Source organism: Rhincodon typus, chromosome 36 (assembly GCF_021869965.1).
Source record: "Rhincodon typus isolate 14 chromosome 36, sRhiTyp1.1, whole genome shotgun sequence".
In the NCBI taxonomy this organism is placed as follows: Eukaryota; Metazoa; Chordata; class Chondrichthyes; order Orectolobiformes; family Rhincodontidae; genus Rhincodon; species Rhincodon typus.
The window spans coordinates 2,611,714-2,634,121 of NC_063367.1; the positions used below are offsets into that span (position 1 = coordinate 2,611,714).

Genomic DNA, 22,408 nt, shown 5'->3' on the forward strand with positions numbered 1-22,408 from the left:
TATAGAGTAAAACAGACAATAAATCAGTTGATAATAACAGCATATAAAAATGGCAGAACATTATTCAATTGTATGTAGTATATTCAAGGCTGAGATAGGTTTTTAATCAGTCAAGGAATTGCGGTTATAGGGAAATTGCATGAAAGTGGAGTTGAGTATTATCTGATTATCCGTGATTTTATTGAATGGCAAAGTGCACTTCATGGACTGAATGGTCTACTTCTACTCCCAAGTCTTATGGTACTGTGTCACTAATGCCTGCACTGTTCCCAAAAGCAGTGTATACAGTGTTGCATTTTGCAAGTCATTTCTCGATAACTTATGCAGGGTTCCATTCAACCAAGAAAAAAATTGCAGTATTTGCCTAGTGTAAAACAACTGAACACCTTCTCTGAATGACCAACAGTTGCAGGTTAAGACACTATAATTTTATTGACTGGCAGTGTGAACACAGTGGTTTAAAACTGGAAGTAGGTTGTTTGCTGCTGATCTGAGTAAAACTACCACATTTCAGATTAACCTACAGTGCTGTAATGTTTCTGTCGTGGTGTGGCTGAAGCTGCCTCTTCTTCTGTTATCTGCATATTCTGGAAGACCATCTACATTGCATGCACGTGTATCTAATATATAGAATTCTTGCAGTTTATTAAAGTGAATAATCTTACGGTTTTTGTCCAGAGCTCCTCAGTAAATCTCCTGTTTCATAAGAAGCTGTGTGGTAATAATTTCTAACCCCTGCATTTCTTGGTCACCATACTGTGTGCAGTGCTTATGTGGTTATCTTTTTGTTGGTATCTCCAGGGAAATGATGGCTCATTAATGCCTAATGTGTTATCGTGAACAGTGGAAGAGATTTAAAAATGTTTCAGAGCAGCTGAGTTTATTTGACTTGAGTAAATAGTTACAAGAAGATATCATAATCAAGAGTACCAATAGGTTTTCTGTGTCATATAACTTGAGAAGAAAGAGTAGCAGAATTTGATGACAAACCTTTCATTGCCTTCACACTTTCTTTTTTCCTGACTGCTTTCCCAACTGCTGCCATGTGTTTGTCATATTGGGTGAACGTTGGGTTGGGTCGTCTATAGTTGGGCTTCCTGCTTCCTTTTACTTTTTGCAAAGAAAAATGTAGGTGATGTTTTCCAGTTGCTGTGCGATGGAACCTAACATCATGGCGATATGTTTGCAGGTGTGTGAAACAGCAGTTGTACATCATGCGAAACTTTGTGTGACATTTCATGTAAAGCTGTGAATGGAAGAGTACTTATAGATAAAGGATAGCAGTATAAACCACCCTGTAGATTCTCCAGGATATTAATGTTAACATTTTGGAAAATCTTCAACATAATGAGGATAGATAAGTTCTTGGAAGGTGTATTGAATTCTGATTACCACATCTGACTGGTGTCAGATCATTAAACTTCTAACATGGAGTTGCTTGTGGAAGGTCATAGAAGTAGCACCTACTGTCAAAGCCATCTAGAATCATAGAATTCCAATACAGTGGAAGTAGACCATTCGGCCCATTGAGTCCACACTGACCCTCCAAAGATCATCCCACCCAGACCCCCCATCCCTGTAACTTTGCATTTCCTATGGCTAATCCACTTAGCCTGCACATTCCTGGACACAGAGGGCAATTTAGAATGGCCAATCTACCTATTCTAGACATCTTTGGACTGTGGAAGGAAACTAGAGCACCTGGAGGAAACCCACACAGACATGGGGAGAACGTACAGACTCCACACACGGTCACCTTAGGGTGGAATCGAACCCAGGTCGCTGGCACTGTGAGGCAGCAGCTCTAGCTACTGAGCCACCATGCCACCCTCAACTCTCACCCAATCTCTGTCACTATGCTTTGAGTGTTTCTTAGCTGGTAATTTATCCAAGATGCCAGGAACTGAAGGCACACTGAAAATTAGAGGCTTCATATAACACTTGCAGCTGAATTTGTTTCAGTAACATTCCATGTAATTAACCATTATTAAAAGGAACTTATTTTTATGATTCTTGGTGATAAGCAAGAACAAAATTCAATTGAGCCTGTTTTCACAGCTTCAATCCACTTTGAACATTGCAATTGACGTTCCTTTCAGATTGTGTCTCTCCAATGAATTCCAGGCTTCAGATTGTCCAAATAAGCCACTTGAAGTACAAACAGATCAGCTGTTAAAACAGTCTGACTGATTCTTCAGACTGATGGAGCGACACATCTGAGTTTATCAGAAGTGCTGAGTGTATTTACTCCATTTCAAATTAAGGTAAAATGTAGTATGTACTTTTGATTTGAAAAGTACAATATGTGTGATTTTTGTTCACTGAACTGTTTAAAAATTGACTATTTTGATTTGTAGGTGGAAAATGTAAAGAAATACTTGAAATTTAAAATCAGTGCAACCTTGTTGGTGAGATTCAGTGTTGTTTAAAGTTGGTTACGTTTAGGGATTCCATTTGTCTCTTGTCTGTCACTGAAATAGCTTTTGGAAGTGGCACAATATTGATTAATTAGAAAAGATTGTCTTTGTTAACTGAGTTTGTACTCTGAACATCAGACCAGAGAAAAAGCTGAAGCAAAACTTATATTCTACTTCAACTTCCAAGGTAGTTTAATAAATGGTGTCAGCAGCAATCTGAAAAATCTAATTGCCCCTAAGTATGTTAGTGAATAGGGATGTGAAAATAATTTCTTATACCATTCAGATCCATGAGTTTTGATCCTTTAAAATTTGCTAACAAAATTTACAATGTCGATAACAGTAAACAGAAAGGTAACTGTAAATAGCTTGTTGAATAATACTAAGATTTGTGCAATTGTTGAAAATAAAAGATTAATTTAATAAAATAATTTCATTTACTTTGATAGATGTGGATGAATGCCAAGCTATTCCAGGAAGCTGCAGTGGAGGAAATTGTATAAACACTGTAGGCTCCTTTGAATGCAAATGCCCAGCTGGACATAGATTTAGTGAAGTGACTCAAAAATGTGAAGGTAAGACGAAAGCATATTATAGATCAGTGTGCATCATTGATTTTAATTTTATTGATTGCAGATGTTTGCATTCTGGAATTTTATGTATACTTAACAACAAAAACAAATCAATCAATAAATAATTCTACTTTCATCGTTTTTACAATTTGTGTGAAAATTAAAAGCCATTGTAACAAATGCGCTCATTCAATAACTTGTATCCTAGAATGCAAAAATAGTTGTTAACATGTGCTTTTATGGTTGTTTCCATACAACTTCACCCCTTGCCGTGTCAAGTGCTCCACTGGCAGTGAGGCAGTATTGTGAAGTTAGTAATTCTATCTTTGCCACAGCCATGAATCATCTCCATCGCAGCTTTGAATTTACTGTTAAGTTATCACATAGTTTGTGCTTTCTTATTAAAATAAGTTTGCTGCATCCTAAATTTCTACAGAAACTATGAAGCGGTATATTTGGTCTATTTAGTTAGTGTTGGGCTTATACTGATAAATCCACCCTGTCCCCACATCCCTTTCCTCAACTTTTCTTCAAATCACTCACCTAATTTATTAAATATTGGCATAGTCTCTCTTTTAGTCATAAACTCTAGCAGTAAATTCTACAGCCTTATAGCCATCATGGAAACAAAAAGTTTCTCTTCTGTCCTAAATATTGTGCATATAATCTTCTATTTATGTTCTCCTGTAATTGAACTTTGAATTACTATTCATAATCTATTTCTACTTCATCTTGATTCACCAGTACATCTGAATGTTTATACTACATTTGCAATTAAACTCAGTATTCTATTAACTTTTATACAACCTTTTTTTGTATACAACGTGAGAGTGCTGTTGCACATTAGCAAACTCATGGACCTTGACAGAGGTAAATACAGTTCCAGTGGCAAAGAAACCTTGATACCTGGGGATGTCCCTACTGCTGCAAGCCTTCATCTGCTGTCAAAACTGTGGATATCACATGAATACCATCTGCCTGAATCACTATTAAAGACTTGATTTTGCTTGTGCCTTGTACCATTCCTCCCATTTGACTTTGCCATCATAGCTGGCTGTGCCAGGAACTGAGAATTCCTAATGGCATTGCTCTAGAGATTAACGGAACATTCAAGCCTCTCCACAACAAGGCGGCAATCCCTGGAGAGGATAAAGATGTCTCTCACAGGACGTCTATCTGGAGGACTTCAAAGCCCCCATGCACACAACACAAACTCTGCGGAATAGGTGAGTGGTGACGTGAACACAATTGTGAGATCTGGAAGTCTCTAACTTTGGACCAGCATGTATGTGGTGGAGTGTGATTCAGTCATTTCAATCATGCAATAAGAACAGGAGAGCATTTTGGTAATGTCTTCACAACTGAGCAACCCTCTTCAACAACATTTAAAACACATTTGGACAGATACATGAATAGGAAAGATTTAGAGGGATATTGGCCAGATGCGAGCGAATGGGACTGGTTTATTTTGGGAAACTTGGTCGGCATGGATGAGTTGGACCGGAGGGTCTGTTTCCACACTCTATGACTAATCCCATACTGTTCACCCCATATGGGGAATGGGCTAGAAATGGTGCCCTAAAAATAGTCTATTCCATCACCCACCTGGCTAGAAAACCACTCACCTACCTGCAGCCTGAAAATCAAAGTCAAACTCAATCTTGGAACCTGGAATGTAAGGAAGCTCGTGGATACTGAACAAAACAATTACCTGGAATGAAGTACTGCCCTTGTTACCTGTGAATTCCTTTGCAAGGCTCTCGAGGCCTTGCAAAACAACATCACCAGCGAGATAGAGAACTCATCAAACAACAAAGGCTGAGGTATAAAGAAGAACTAGGGAAATCAAGAAACAATGGCAGACTGAGAAAGCTAAAGGGTTGTAACTGCTTGCCAACAGTCATGACACCTTGGCTGCTTCAGTGCTACCCAGGTAAAATACGGACCCAATACCTTCGGCCTCAAACTGGTGCAGAGTACCCTTTTGAGAGACAGAGAAAACATCAACCTACAAAAGCAAAAGCACCTCAAAGAACTCCTAAACTACGATGAGAATGTATCTGAATCCTTCAACTCCCATCAAAGATAATCTCTAGAGTGGCAGAAGTTGAAGCCACCATTAAAGAGATGAAGAATAGAAAAGTGTCAGAGGCCTCCAATAATCAGTGCGAAATTCAGGAGTAGATATATAGGGAGATCACAGATAGCTGTAACAGCAACAAGGTTATAATAGGGGCTTTTAATTTTCCAAACAGACTGGAAGTGCCATTGTGTTAAGAACTTGGATAGGGCTGAATTTAAATGTGTTGAGGTCAAAAGAGTAACTATAGAGAGAATAGGGCCTCTTAAAGATCAACAAAATCGTCTATTTTCGGAACTACAGGAGATGAATGAAATCCTAAACGAATATTTCTTGTCAGTAATTACCATGTAGAAAAACATGGAAGCTAGGGAACTCCGGGAAATAAGTAGTAGTCATGAAAAATGAGTCCACATTACAGAAATAGGGTGGTGTTGGAGGTCTTAAAACACAAAAGTAGACAAATCCCCATGACCTGATCAAGTGTATCGCAGGATATCGTGGGAAGCTGCAAAGAAATTGCGGGGCCCCTAGCGGAGGTATGTGTATCATTGACAGTCAAGAGTGAGGTGACGGAAGACTGGAGGGTGGCTAATGTTGTGCCATTATTTAAGAAGGGCTGCAAGGAAAAGCTAGGGAGCTACAGGCGGTGAACCTAACGTCAATGGTGGGTAAGTTGTTGGAGGGGATTCTGAGAGACAGAATCCACAAGCATTTAGAAAGGCAAGGACTGATTACGGTTTGTCAGCACAGCTTTGTATGTGGGAAATCATGTCTGACAAATTGGAAATGAGTTTTTTGAAGAGGTGGCCAAGAAGATAAATGAGGACAGAGCAGTAGATGTTGTCTACATGGACTTTATCAAGGGCTTCAACATGGTTCTGCATGGTAGACTTGTTAGTAATGTTAGATCACATGGGATTCAGGGAGAGCTTGGATACAAAATTGGTTTGATGGTGGGAGACAGCAGGTGGGCGTTGGAAGGTTGTTGGTTTAACTGGAGGCCTGTGACCAGCAGTGTGCCACAAGGACTGGTGCTGGGTCCACTGATGTTCGTCATTTATATCAGTGATTTGGATGTGAATATAGGAGGCATGGTTAGTAAGTTTGTGGATGACACCAAAATGAATGGTATGGTGGACAGTGAAGAAGGTTATCTAAGAGTACAACGGGGTCTTGATCAACTAGGGCCGAGGAATGGCAGATGGAGTTTAATTTAGATAAGCATGAGGTGTTGAATTTTGGTAAGACAAACCACGGCATGACTTAGTGTTAATGGTAGAGCCCTGAGGAGTGTTGTTGAACAGAGAGACCTAGGTACGTACTTCGTTGAAAGTTGTGTCACAGGTAGACAGTGGTGAAGAAGGTGTTTGGAATGTTTGCTTTCATTGGTCAGAGCATTGAGTAAAGGAGTTGGGACACCATGTTACAGCTGTACAAGAATTGATAAGGCCACATTTGGAGAACTGCATACAATTCTGGATGCCCTGCCAAAGGGTGGAAAAAAAGATGTACAAGGATGTTACCGAGACTGGAGGGTTTGAGTTATATGGAGAGGCTAGATAGGCTGGGACATTTTACCCTGGAGCATAGGAGGCTGAAGGCTAACTTTAAAGAGGTTTAAAAAAATCACAATGGACATAGATAAAGTGAATAGCCAAGGTCTTTTTCCCAGAGTAGGGGAGTCCAAAACTAGAGGGCATAGGTTTAAGGTGAGAGGGGAAAGATTTAAAAAGGGATCTGAGGTGCAGCTTTTCACACAGATGATGATGTCTACATGGAACGAGCTGCCAGAGGAAGTGGCAGAGGCAGGTACCATTACAACATTTAAAAGTAATTTTAGACAAATACCTGAATAGGAAAGGTTTAGAGGAATGTGGGCCAAATGTAGGAAAATGGGACTTGTTCAGTTTAGGAAACTTGGTCAGCATGGATGAGTTGGGCCAAAGGGCCTGTTTCTGTGTTGTACAACTCTCTGACTCTAAGTGGATTGGATTCTAGTGAAGATTTTCAAACTTTGAGGTGCAGAGTCTATCTGCCTTCTCCATCAACTGTTCCTCAAAATTTGGGACAAAGAAGAAATTCTTGCTGATTTCTGGGATGCTGCCACCGTCACCGTCATCAAGAAAGGAGACAAAGTGGACTGTGGGAATTATTGAGGAATCTCCGCACTCTCCATCACTGGGAAGATTACCACCCGAATGATTGCCAAGTGCCTTTTCCCGGATTCTGAGGAAATCCTTCCAGAAACCCAGAATGACTTCTGACCAAACTATGGAAGTGTGGACGTGATTTCACTGCTCGGCAACTACAAGAGAAATGCCAGGAACAATGCCAACTACTCTATAGCCTTTATCAATCTGACCACGGCTTTTGACTGAATCAGTTGGGAAGTGCTATGGATGACCTTGTCAAAAGCCGGCTGTCTAGAGAAATTCATTGACATATTCTGCCTCCTCCATAACAAGATGTTATTGACAGTCCTCACCAATAGTGTTATGGTAGAATCTTTTGTAGTCAAGACAGGAGTCAAGCAGGGATGCATCATTGCCCCCACACTCTTTTCTCCGTCTTCATGGCCACCATTCTTCATCTTGTCAACATCGTGTTTCCCAGTAGTATGGGCAGTGTCCACAGGATTGATAAAAACATTTCAACCTTAATCAACTGAAATGCAAGTCGTAAACAGAACTCATAGAGCTCAGGGAACTTTAGTATGTGGATGATAATATGATCTTTGCTCTCTTGGAAGAGAACTTCCAAGCCTCACTTGACACCTTTGTGGAAGTGCATTGATGGATTGATCTGACCCTCAATCTCAAGAAGACTTTATCAACCCATCTGAGGGCAAGTTCGACTAATTCCTTCATTAGGATCCTTACAAATGTGGGACATTTCCCTTACCTGGACAGCCATTTCTCATCTAAGGCTGAAATCAATGCAGAGATCCAACATTGTATTCAACCTTCAGACCCTTATGAATGAGAGTCTTCAATGACTGTGATATCTGTGCTGATACTAAGATATTTTTATCTAAGGTAATCGTTCTTCAGACTCTTCTATATGGCTCCTAAACTTGGACTGCATGTGGTTGCCACCTCAGTACTCTTGGGAAGTGTCATTGAGGCTGTTTGAGATAGACTTTCCCTATCAGCTGGGGGACAAGGCCTATTAACATCAGTGTTGTTGGAGGAGCCATTGGCTTCATTGTCGAGGCCAAATCATCTGAAACCAACTCCACTGGACATGCTTCGAATGTCTTGAGTTCTGACTGCCAAAGAAAGTTCTAAGGAAAGTACTCAATGGCAAGAGGACAAAGGAAGCACTTCAAAGACTCCGTGAATGTTTCCCTCAACAAATACAACATAGATGTCAATGTGTGGGAGACTCTTGTTCAGAAGAAACTGACTTCGAAGAACTTCCTTCATGAAGGGACACAATCCTTCAAGAGCACCTGTCAACAAGAGGAACTACAGAAACAGAATCTAAGAAAGGAATGCCATTAATTTCAAGGCCAAAATCCAATTTCACCTCCTGGAAACACCTGCCAAATGCATACTTTTGCATGTCTAGTGGTCAAAAAAGGCAATGCAGATAATTTAAAAAAAATTTTACTGTGTACGTGTCAAAATGTTTCTAATAGCCAGAGTAAGCCACACCTATTGGATTCCCCAACACCATATCCATTGCATTTTGGCCATTCACCACATCTTTCATCTCCTCAAGTAATTATAATATGTTTTTGAAGTGAGGTATTCATGTTTTAATGACCATGTGTAGCTCGTGTTGTGGTTGGAGTTGTTGGTTGGTTCACCGAGCTGACTGGTTTTCATGCAAATGTTTCGTCTCCCTTCTAGGTGATATCTTCAGTGCTGTCTAGCCTCCGTTGAAGCGCTGTTGTTCTGTCCTGCTCTGAATTTGTCTGGTCCGTTCTGTCAGCAAAGAAATGAAACCGATGGATATAACTCCTCCCAATTCTACGGACTACCCAAAATACACAAACCGGACATCCCTCCCAGACCCATAGTTTCCCTGCCAGGCACACCGACACACGAGCTAGCCAAGGGGTTACAACAAAGACTGAAACACCTCACCAACGGATCGACCCTCTGCATACACTCAGCATAGGAATTCCGGGATAACATTAGAAAAATAAAAATTGAGAAGGGAGGAAATGATGGTCTCCTTTGACGTTACAGCACTATTCACCTCTATCAACATGACACTAGCAAAGGAGACACTGGCCACGTTACTGGACAATCTGAAAACACAAACCTCCAATGAAACCGTCGACAAGGACAACATGCTAAAATTACTAGACCTATGCCTTACCACGCACTTCGTCTTCAACAGCCAGGTATATGAGCAAATTAATGGGACACTCATGGGTTCACTCATCTCGGGTCTCATAGCGGAAGCTGTTATGCAAAGACTTGAATGCACAGCCCTCCCCCAGATCCGGCCTAAACTAAGGGTTAGGTACTTGGACAATACTTTCATGATCATTAAGCGAGCAAAGTTAGAAGAAACACACCGACTTATTAACAGCATGTTTGCCCGGATCAAGTTCACCAGGGAAGAAGAGAAGAACAATCAGCTCCTGTTTCTAGACGTAATGGTGGAATGAACGAACAATGGCGAATTCCTTACTAGTGTATGCAGAAAAACTACACACAGACCAAACCCTGAATTACAACAGTAACCACCCCAGCGACCACAAACAGAGCTGTGTCAAGACTCTGTTTAAACGAGTTGTATCACACTGCAACCCTCGGAGCTGCGCAGAAATGAAGAGGAACACCTATACAAAGTCTTTGTGAACAATGGGTATCCCAACAGCTTCATCTGCTGATGCCTGGCAAATAAACAACACCAAGAAAACACTATACACCCTAAAACACTGGCCACCCTACCCTATATTAGAAACAAATCTACTGACGATATGAACTGACTACAAGACTCCTGTGACCTCTTGGAATAAGGATAGCACGCAAACCAACAGCCACACTTTGCCAGTTACTTTCACAGACAAAAGCCCCATACTACAATGAGTAGGACATATGTGATATACAAAATACCATACAGCAACTGCGAGAACACTACATAGGACAGACGGGCAGGAAATTCAGGGTACATGAACACCAACTAGCAGCAGAAAGGCATGACCAACTCTCCCTTGTTTCAATACACTCTGACAGATAAGGACATCAGTTTAACTGGAATAAAGTAGAAGTACTAGGACAAGCAAAACAAAGACAAGTACAAAAATTCCTGGAGGCCTGGTTTTCAACCAATGGTGCAATAAACAAACATGTTGAAATAGACCCCATCTACATACCACTGTGGTACAAAATTGGAAACAGGACTAGCCACCATGACAACCCAGACCATATAAAGTCAGAGCAGGACAGAACAACAGTGCTTCAGCAGAGGCTAGATGTCACCTAGAAGGGAGACAAAATGTTTGCGCAAAATCCAGTCAGCTTGGTGAGATATTCATTTCTGAAACCTATGTGGATGTTTGTAATTGTTTTCTTTCTGTTTACATGTTTAACAATTCTCTCATTGAAGATTCTGAGACATGCCCTACCAGATTTTTTTTAATTACTCATGGGATGTGGGGATGCTGTCTGAACAAGCATTTATTCCCCATCCCAAATTGTCCTTGAGAAGGTGCTGTTGGACAGCCTCCTTTAACTGCTGCAATTCGTTTGGTGTAGGTACACACACAGTGTTGTTAAGAAGAAAGTTCCAGGAATTTGATCCAATTACAGTGGCATTGGAATATATTTCCAGGTTAGGATGGTGAGTGTCTTGGAAGGGAACTTGCAGATTGTGGTTTGCCCATGTATCTGTTGTCCTTGTCCTGCTTGATGGTAGTGCTTTTGGTTTAGACAGTGCTGCCTAAGAAGTCTTGGTGAATTTCTGCAATGCATCTTGTAGATGGTATACATTGCTACTACTGAGCTTTGATGGAAGGAATGAATTTTTGATGTTTGTGGATGTGTGGCTCAAGTGAGTTGCTTTGTCCTGGATGTTGTCAAGCTTCTTGAGTGTTGGTAGAGCTGAACTAACCAGGCAAGCGGAAAGAATTCCATCACACTCCTGACTTATGCCTTGCAGATGGTGCACAGGCTTTGAGAGTCACGAGATGAGTTACTTGCTGCAAGATTCCTAATCTCTGCTACGCTTGTAGCCATAGTATTTATATTGCAAGTCCTGTTCAGTTGTTGGTCACTGGTAACCCCAGGATATTGATAACAGGGTATTCAATGATGGTAAAGCCATTGAATGTCAATGGTTAGATTGTCTGTTGTTGTGATGGTCATTACCTACCCCTGTGTAGCATGAGTGTTATTTGCTGCATGTCAGCCCAAGCCTGGATGATGTCAAGGGTATGTCGTATCTGGTTATGGACTGCTTCAGTATCTGAGGAGGGACGAATGGTACTGACCATTGTGTAATCACTGGCAAACATACCCTAAACCTTAAGATGGAGAGAAGGTCATTGATGAAGCATCTAAAGATGGTTGTTCCTACAACACTACTGTGAGGAGCTCATGCAATGAAGTCCTGTGAGATGACTGATTTTCAGTAACTGCAATTATCTTCCTTTGTTCTAGATATAACCTGAACCAGCAGAGGGTTTTCCTTTGACTTCTATTGACATTAAATTTTCCATTGCTCTTTGATGCCATACTCTGTCAAATGCTGCCTTGCTGTCAAGGGCAGTGAGTCAAAAACCCACTTCCTCCAGTGGAGTTCAGCTTTTTTCTCCACGTTTGGACCAAGGCTGTAATGAGGTCAGGAGTTGAGTGGCCCTGGCTTAACCCAGACTGAGTCAGTGAGCAGTTAATTAAATATCAAGTGTTACTTGATAGCACTGTTAATAACCTCTCCATAGCATTCATCATGATTTTTTCTGAAGAAGGGTCTAGACCCGAAACATCAGCTTTCCTGCTCCTCTGATGCTGCTTGGCCTGCTGTGTTCATCCAGCTCTACACCTTGTTATCTCTAATAGGATGGTAATTGTCTTGGACACATACACCAACAGTTTCAAGAACAGCTTCTTCCTTGCCATTATTAAACTGCTGAATGGACTCTGGATGTCTACTCTTGCCTTGCTAGATCTGAATGAAACCTATGCTGTTTAACACACTGGCATTGCCATGCAACATGATGCAGGGTATCCTCCATGTAATGTCTTCACAACATTATATGGTATTCATCCAGCTCTACACCTTGTTATCTCAGATTCTCCAGCATCTGCAGTTCCTACTATCTCTCAGACAGAGGTGATGCTGCTGAGCCAATCTTGATGGTGGGCATTGAAATCCTACACCCAGAGTACATGCTATGTTTTTGCCACTCTCATTGCTTCCTCCAAATGGCGAACAACATGGAGGAGAACTGATTTATGATGAGGAGGGCTATGTGGTAATTAAAATGTAGTTTTCTTGACCTAGACCTGATGCCACAAGATTTCATGAGGTCAGAAGTCAATGTTGAGGACTGAGAGCAACTGCTCTCAAATGTATACTGCTTTCCTGCCACATCTGCTGGGATGTTGATGGTGAGGCATTATCTGTGAATATGATTGTCAGGCTGTTGCTTGACTAATCTGCGAGAAAGTGGTCCCAATTTCTTCAGCCCCCAGATTCTGGTAAGAAAGACTTTACAAGGTTGAAAGGTCTGAGTTGCCATTATTTCCTAGGTTCGTTATATTTATCTAGCTCGATGCTATGTGACCCCTCCAGTTTAATTATTTTGCAACTTTTAATGATTTAATAGAACCATTTCAGTGGACAGTTATGAGAGAGCCAACATTGTGATAGCATTGAAGTCACATGTAGGTCAGATCAGCTAAGGATGACAGATGTCCTTCCCTAAAAGACATACAAACCAGATGAATTCAGATGACAAATCGACAATGGATTCACAGATGTCATTAGACTTTAAACTCCAAATTTTTGAATTCCAATTCCATCATCTGTTGTGTTGGATTCGAACCCCGTTCCCCAGCGCATTACTTGGCTGTCTGGAATACAGTCTGCTATTGTGCAACAACAATACCACCATGCCTTCTCCAAAACCTGTGTTTCAATAGTAAACCGAATTAAACCCATTTTGAATTTGTTTGTTAATGATGATCTTCCCACCATATTTTCATTCCGGGGGCGTGTGGGCAAGATGGAGTCAGAAGGAAGAAAAAGCTTATTAGAAGGTATTAGAGATGTTAGTTAAACAAAGCATTCACACCCTTGCAAGTTGTACAAACAATACCTGCTGAGTAAGTGCCTTAGTCTTTGCTGGAGCTTTACAAAGAATTTATAACCTTCCATCTGGAAAAACAAACGTCTGCTTTTATGGATAGATTGCTACAGGACCTAACTCTAGCAAAGTTATGTATTATTTAGAGAAAAAGCGGTGGGTGGGTGGCTGTAGATTGGAGGATTTGAAATGCTCATCCTGCACTGGAGGCAAATGTGGAGTGTCGAGCCAGCTCACTACCTGCACCAACAAAAACAACCAGAAACTTTGGAACAGGAATCTCAGAAACAGAACCTGACTGACATTTTCAAAAACGTCTGCATACAAATGACTCAGCAGAAATATAACCTATAATTTTTAAAGCCTCTTTTATTTCTTCACTTAATTTATACTGTCAGGCTCCTACACTTTTTCTAACTTGTGATATAATATCTCTCATAATATGTTCAAACTTGCGTTTAACAGTTCTCTTTTTGTATATTTGTAGAACACTTTTTAGTGCTTTTGTAAATACTTCCTTGGCTCTTCCAATCTTCCTTTAATTGCTTCCCTTTAGTTGACTGTTATTCATAGGCCATTGTGAAGACTGCTTGGTAATGCTTGGTTTTAAAGTTACTGATGTGTCAGAAGTCTTTAGCTATTCCATTTCAAACCTAACAAGTGAGAAATTGCCACTTGAGTGAAGGTCCATAGGGTAGCCAGCATCCATCTGCTCAGCAGGAAATAGTTTCAGTACCAAAGAATTTTACATTGGAATACTTGAATCTGACACTATCTGCAAAGAGAGAAATGGAGTTGATGTTTGAAGTTGTGTTATGGACCAGACTACACCCCCTCAAAATATTCAGAAGGTAGTCTAGACCCTAACTTTTTCTTCTCTTAAAGGTAACTGTAATGTGTTGCATTCCAGATGTAATTCAATTGGTCAAACTACCGAATTTAAAGCAAAACACACTTCATTCATCCACAGTAGCTAAAATACAACAAAAGAAAGAAGGAATTGGAATAACTTAACTCTATTGGAAAACTTAACAGAATAATAGATACAGTAACTATTACTAATTAACTGCTCCAATATAGTAACATCCCATAAACACACCCTTGGCTAAAGGCAGATTCGGAACACAAATTGTCTCACATGCAACTCCAGGAGCTCAGGAGGAAAAAAAATGGTGAGTAAATTCTGAGCGTGTGTAGCAGCTGGGAGAGATTTACTGCAGCTTCCAACCCTGCTGAGATCCCAGCAACAACAACTGCTACTGAAATTTAATAAACTAAACTGAAAATCCTGGTTTTATGACAGCTTGACGACACCCATTCAGGCTGCTTCTGTTGTTCAACTTTAAAAATAATCCAAAGCCTCACAAACTGTTCAGTGTAGTGGCTCAGGTAGATTGCTCATCACCTCTGCCTTAAAACCTCTCTTTTAAAATAAAAAAGGACAAAGTAACCTCTTAAAGCCATGTGTAGCAACAGTTGAATATGACTTCTTTAGAACTATAAATTTTTATGTGTTTTTTTTTTGTAATGGCTTGTTTAAAATGCCCCATGGAACTGATGTGTACTGTGTTCGCCTGTCAAATACCCTGTCTGGTATTGTGGAATGTGTTTAAATAATAGTGAGATGAACCCATTTCATGTAATAGCACAGTGGTACACCTGAAACCTAGGAGAAACACAGAACAGCAGCCTGCTGCTTGAAGAGGCTCAGACCTAGATTGGGTTGAAGATTGAGGAACTTTCCCAGTTCTAGAAAGAGGAAACCAAAGTTCTATCAATAAATTACATTTTAATGCTAGTGGCTTTGTGGAAGAGAAGCATTAGCCAATATCTGGATTTTTATAATGAATTGTTCCTTATTATGGTATTCACTTTGTCTGAGACAAGATCTATGCCTACCATCAGCAGCTAGGGTTAGAGTAAGCATTTTCTGATCCAGTTACCAGGTTAGACACTTGCTAGCCCAATCTGAATTGTACAAGAAGAGAAATGTCTGCATTATGCACATTTAAGTGAAGCTGAAATGTGGTGCACCTAGATTACATCTAGGTTATGTTGTCTACCATCATAATTCTACCCAGGAAGTAATTGTTCAAAAGATGTCTGCAATGCTAGAGGAGCAGAATGAGATACCATAAGATGAGATGATGGGCAAGTGTGGATGGCAGGAATGAAGAAAGATGAAAGTTAGAAGTCTGGAGTGAGAGGGGGCGGACAGTGAAATAGATTTGGAAAGAGAAGCAGCAAGGTACAACAGGATTAGAGATTGGTGGAAAGATAGGACAGAGTTAGAAGTCACATAATTCTCAATGTGGAGGATAAGGGAAAGACAATATGTGGATATCAGAGGATACTGGAGTAAGACTGGTGTTCCATGGTTCTTTTAGGCATTTTTTACCTTATGCTAAGCTACTGTCAGTTGTGTTAATTTGCACTTTGTTTTTGATACTTCACCTCCCCTTTGTTTGACCTCTTGTAATTCAGTATTCTTGTTCAGGAGTACAAAATGTGACCATGGGAACTTAAAAAGGATATTAGGAGAGCTAAAAGCAGACATGAAAGGACACTGACAGATAAAATAGGGGAAAATCTGAAGGCATTTTACAGATACATTAAGGGTCATAGTATAACAAGAGAAAGAGCAGAGTCCATTAAGGAGCACGGTGGTTATTTAATTGTGGAGCCAGAGGAGGTAGGTAGGGTTCTGAATGAATACTTTGAGTCAGTATTTACTACTGAGAGGGATGATATGGGTATGAAAATTAGGGAGAAGTTCTGCGATACAATTAAAATATTAGCTTAGACAGAGAGGAGCTTCTGACTGGTCTGGCAGGCTTAAAATTAGATAATTTCCAGAGCTAAATGAAATGTATCCCAGATGATTGCGTGAGGCAAGGGAGGAAATAGTAGGGTCGCTTGCAGAAATTTTCAGTTCTTTTCTGACCACAGGAGAGCTGCTGGAGGACAACTAATGTGGTACCGATATTCAAGAAGCGAGCAAACGATGAACCAGTAAACTACAGACCAGTCAGTAAACCGCGGTGATAGGGAAATTATTGGAAGCAATTCTAAGAGACTGAATTAGCCTGCATTTATAGAGGCAGGGATTAATCAAGAACAGTCTGCATTTTTTTTTTAAATAGGAGATCATGTCTGACCAACTTGATTGAATTTTTTGAAGAAGTGATCAGGTTTGTAGATGAGGACGCTGGCTTTGATATAGTGTACTTGGACTTCAGCAATGCCTTTGGTCAGGTACCATGGGAGACTGATAGAAAATGTAAGAATCCCTGGGTTCCAAGGACATCTGTTAAATTGGATCTGGAATTGGCTGAGTGACAAGGGGCAGAAGCTGATGGTCAAGTGGTGTTTTTGTGACTGGAGGGCTGTGTCCATTGGGGTCCCTTGTTGTTTGTGGTATATATGAATGCACTTGAATGTAGAGGATTGATAAGTAAGTTTTCAGATGATAGTAGTGAGGAGATAGCCTTGAATTAGAGGAATATATAGACATGTTGGTCAGATGAGCTGATCAGTGGCAAATGGAATTCAATCTGATAAATGTCAGATGATGTACTTGGGCAGGTCAAGGTGAAGGAATACATGATGAATGGCAGGACCCAGGGAAGCACCAAGGATCAGAGAGACCTTTGGATGCAAGTATGCCAACCCTTTAAGTTATCAGGAGAAATGGATAAAGTGGTTAGAAGGTGTATGGTATACTTGCCTTCATTAGCTGAGGTGTAGAATTTAAGAACAGGGAAATTATGCTGACTTTGATTAGATCATAGCTTGAGTATTGCGTGCAGTTCTGGAATCCACATTACAGGAGGGATGTGATAGCACTGGAGAGGGTGCAGAGGAGATTTACCAGGATGTTGCCTGGGCTTGGGAGTTTGTTATGAAGAGACAGACTGGGATTGTTTTCTTCAGAGCAGAGACATGATTCAGATATCTAAAATTATGAGGAGCATAGTTAGGGGCAATAGGGAGAAACATTTCGCTTTGGAGGGATCAGAGACCAGATTTAAGGTAAGGGCTGAAGGTTTAGAAGTGATGTGAGTAAATCTGTTTCACCCAGAGAGTGCTGGGAATCTGGACCTCCCTGTAAAGAGTGGTAGAGCCAGAAACCCTCATAACATTTAAGAAGTATTTAGATATGCACTTGTGATGCCAAGGCATACAAGGCTATGGGGCAAGTGCTGGAAAATGGGATTAGAATAGTTGGATGGTTGTTTTTGACTAGCATAGACTTGGTGGGAAGAATGACCTTTTTTTCTGGCCATTACATCTTTATAACTTTATGACCGGTGGGTTCCCAATCATTGGAATTTGTCAGTTATCATTCTAATATCCAGTAAGTGATATCAGAATAGTTCAAAACATGAGTGCCTCTATGGATGCCCTGCTTCTGGCTTGCTAACTAAACAGTTCTCAGGGTGAGACAAAACAGTGTGGAGCTGGAGGAACATAGCAGGCCAGGCAGCATCAGAGGAGCAGGAAAGTTGACATTTCGGGTTGGGACCCTACTTCAGAAATGCGGAGGGGGAAGGAAGCTCAGAAATAAATAGAGAGAGGAGGAGTGGGGCTGGGGAAGGTAGGTGGGATGGTGATAGGTGAGTGCAGGTAAGGAATGGTGGGGATTGGTCAGTGAGGTGGGAGGGGTGGATAGGTGGGAGAGAAGATGGACAGGTTGTGTCAGGTCAAGGAGGCGGGGATGAGAGGGTGGTTTGGTCATGAGATGAGGCTGGGGGGTGGTGGGGAGATTTTGAAACTGATAAAATACACATTTAGGCCATTGGCTGTAGGATCCTGGGGCGGAATATGAGGTGCTGCACCTCAGTTTGCAGGTGGTGTCGCTCTGACACTGGAGGAGGCTTAGGATGGACCTGTCGCTCAGAGAGTGGGAGGGGGAGTTGTAGCAACTGTGGTGGTGATGGTGGTTGGAATGGTCACAGGTATATAGTTTTTGAGAAGATTTGTAACTCAGGTTATGTCTACGAGTCTACAGCCTCATGGTCACAGGTAGTTCTGGAAAGGCATACGATCCATTGCGGTGTATACCAGTTAATATATTGATATTTATGTGTGTATGTGTATATATACATACACCCTGTGTACAACCAGCTCCATTCCCCCTCTCCCTGTACATCTATCAACTATTATGTACCAATGACTTAACCGTGGTTGAGAGAAGTTTAATAGTGTTGAGTTAATACAGTTAATGAAATTCAGATTAGTTATTTTCCCCTAGATAATATTTGTCTTTTTAAACAACAGTTATGAAGTCAAATACTTAGAAGTGGAACATTTAAATTCTGTACTTCATGTTGAAAACTCAAAGCTGTTATAATTGGAACATTAGCAATTTAACAACAAAGAATCGTATGCAGCAGATAGTCATTAGAAGAGACAGTTTACAGTCCTGGAATTTTCAGATTGAGTAAAGTAATGGCATAATATTTCATTAAGGTTACTCTTGTGAGTCTGGCGGTAAGGATGACTTGACGTTTTGAATAGCAGTCTGGTTTTAATGAAGACAATACTTTAAGATAGCATTTTAATTGCTAACAGTTTAGCCAGTATTTTAAAATTATAAACTTATGAATTATTCTCCATTACACATTCATTCCACACTAAGAGTTGTACTCCATCTGATTGATTCTTGGGAAATACTCGACTTTAAAAAACAAAATCATGATGTCATTTGCACTGTTGTCTACATCTAACTTTTTGAATCACTCCTTACAAATTTTGTGTATGTTTTCTTCATGTCTAGTTTTAATTTGCACTTATTAATTTCAATCTATGGATGTCAACATTTTCTTCTTTATTCAAAAATACAGATTTTCATAACAATAGTCTTCACAATTTGATGAAATTAGAAAAGGACTAACAAAGATGGGAAAAAAAGCCCAAAGAACTATGGCTGCTGGAAATAAGAAACTAAACAGAAATTGCTGGAAAATCTCAGCAGGTCTGGCAGCACCTGTGGAGATAAAACAGAGTTAACATTTCAGGCCCTTCAGGAGAGAAAATGGAGTTAGTGAAAGAAAGATGAGCTCAAATTAACATCTGTTGCTGATTGGGAAACAGCAGCACTTTGTTTCTCAAGGATGTCAAGTGCTACTGAAGTATTTAAATAATATTGCTCTCAAAATGTAAAATATAATAACAATTGCAAATAGTGCTGCTATTGCTTCTTTGAAGCCAAGATGCCATAGTGCCAGAGGATCAAAGACTTGCTCTCTCATTGGAGAGAGATGACTGGTTGTGGTTTAACCTGAGGGTGACCAGGACTCCAGTGAGGGAAGAGGTTGAGAAAGTGAGGCCTTCATGATAACCTCAGCCTGTATGGGAATTGAACCCATGCAGTTAGCATCACCCTGTATCATAAACCAGCCATGGAGCCAACTGAGCTAACCGACCTTGGATTAAGTCAAATACAGAGCACAGAATCAGGTCATTTGTGGTACCATTCAATGTTTGTGTTTAAGCTCATGGAGTATGCCGGTGTTTGGATTAACAAAAAAATGGTTTATGGCAGATAGAGAAGTCAAAACCCGGGAGGAGTATAGAATATGTAAGAGGAAACTTAAAAAGGAGATTAGGAGAGCAAAAAGGGAATATAAAATGACAAAGGAGACTTCTAAGTTATTTTGCAGGTACATTAAGGTTTAAAGGATAACGAGGCAAAGAGTCATTCAAGAAAACAATGGTATTTTGTGTGTGGAGCCAGAGAATGTAGGTAGGGTACTAAATGAATACTTTGTGTCAGTGTTCAGTAATGAGAAAGATAATGTGGATAAAGAAATCAGGGAATAGGTCTGTGATATAATTAAAGAAAGCATCATAGACAGAGATGACATTCAGGGTAGTCTGGCTGGCTGGAAGGTAGGTATATTTTATTGAGCCCTGTAGATTTATCTAAGGTTGTTGAGTGAGGCAAGGGAGGTTTTTATTAATATAGAATTTGCTATTTGCAGGGGCGCTTGCAAACATTTTCAATTTCTCACTGGCCACAGAACGTATTAAACAGGAAATTAGAGGTAAAAGAAATAAAAGTACGGTGTACTTATGGGTGACTTTAATCAGCAAATAGATGGGCACATTAAATCAGTAACAATGCTGTAGAGGAGGAGTGGGCATGAGATAGTTTTCTGAGGAATCAACTAGAAAGTAGGCCATCCAAGACTGGGTATTGTGTATTGAAAAAGAAATAATTGGTAATCTAGCAGTGCAAGGTCTCTTGAGGAAAATGATGATAATATGATTGACACTCTCCATCATAATGAAGAATTCTTAGTTGCTTCCAAGACTAGGTCCTGAATCTAAATAAGGAAAGCTACAATAGTATGTGACACGTGGTGGCTATTTAAAGGGATGACAGTAGATAGGCAATGGTAAACATTTAAAGAGTGCATGGAGTAACTGCAACAATTCCTGTCTTGTACACAAATAAAATGGGAAAAGGGGCCTGACCATAGTTAACAAGGGAAATTAGGGTAGTATTAATCCTAGGAAAGGGCATAAAATTGGCCAAAAAGCCAATTTTACATCATTTGCCATGCTGTCACAGTGACCCGAGGATTGATAACAGTTCAGATTTCAGCAAAGTAAGTCAGAGGGATTCATTAACTGGGGGGAATAGAGTACAAGAGTAAGCTTATGGGTAACACATAAACTTATTGTAAACAATTCATAGATTCCCTACAGTGTGGTTACAGGCCCTTCGGCCCAACAAGTCCACACTGAATCTCAGAGCATCCCACCCAGACCCATCCCCCTATAACCCTCCTAATCTACACATCCCTGGACACAATGGGCATTTTACCATGGCCAATCCACCTAGCCTGCACATCTTTGGACTATGGGAGGATACCAGAGCACCTGGAGGAAACCCATGCAGACACAAGGAGAACACGCAAACTCTGCACAGACAGTCACCCGAGGTTGGAACTGAACCTGGGTTCCTGGCACTGTGAGGCAGCAGTGTTAACCACTGAGCCACCGTGCCAATAGTGTAGAAGTTAAGTGTCTTAATTGTATATAGGAATGTGAAGATAAATGTAGATCCCTTTCAGTGAGAAACAGGGGAAGTTATAATGGCGAGCAAAGAGATGGCAAACCAATTAAGTGCACATTTTGGTTCTGACTTCACAAAATAAAATATGTAACATCTCAAAGATCTTGGGGGTCACGGCCTAATGAGAGGGAGGAACTGAAGAAAATCAATATTATTAGGGAAATTGTTTTGGGGAAATTGATTGAATTAGAGGGATATAAATCCCCAGGGTCCGATTATCTACTGGAAATTTTCAAGGGTGTTAACTACTAGAATTGATAAAGTGGAGCCAGCGGATGTGGTTTACTTGGACTTTTAGACGACTCTTGATAAGGCTGCACATCAGAGATTAATATCTAACATTAAAGCATATGGAATTGGAAACATTGTACTCACATGGAGAGAAAACTGTTTGGCAGGCAGGAAACAAAGAGTAAGAATAAGTGTTTTTTTCCTGTTTGGCAGCCAACGTCTAGTAGGGTACAGCAGGGATCGGTGTTTGGACCCCAGTTGTGCTCAGTATATTTGAAATATAACTTAGATGAGGGAACTAAATCTGACGTTCGTAAATTAGTCAAAGCTGGGTGGGAGAGTGAACTGTGAGGAGGATACCGAGATGCTTCACAATGATTTGGACAAATTGAATGAGTGGACAAATGCATGGCAAATGAAGTAAAATATGGATAAATGTGAGGGCATTCTCTTTGGTAGCAAAAACAGGAAGGCAGATTATTATCTGAATGGCAATAATTTGGGAAATGGAGATGTGCAATGAGACCAGAGTGTCCTTGTGCATTAGTTACTGAAAACAAACATGCAGGTGCAGCAGGCTATGGTAATTGGCTTTCATAGTGAGAGGATTAGAGAACAGCAGGAGGGAGCTGACATTGTTACAGGGCCTTGGGGAGACCACATGTAGAGTATCATCTGCAGTTTGATCTCCTTATCTGAGAAAGGATGTTCTGGCCATGGAGAGAGAGTGCACTGAAAGTAGACTAGTCT

General features: G+C 40.5%; 1 protein-coding gene across 1 annotated transcript in view; it reads left to right on the top strand.

Moving 5' to 3' along the window:
* LOC109916808 (fibrillin-1-like) overlaps positions 1 to 22,408 on the top strand; it is a 589,008-nt gene that overhangs the window by 144,092 nt on the left and 422,508 nt on the right. The window contains exon 7 of the mRNA XM_048617021.1: positions 2,867 to 2,992. Coding sequence (XP_048472978.1) covers positions 2,867 to 2,992 — 126 coding nt within the window. The remainder of the gene's footprint in view (positions 1 to 2,866; positions 2,993 to 22,408) is intronic.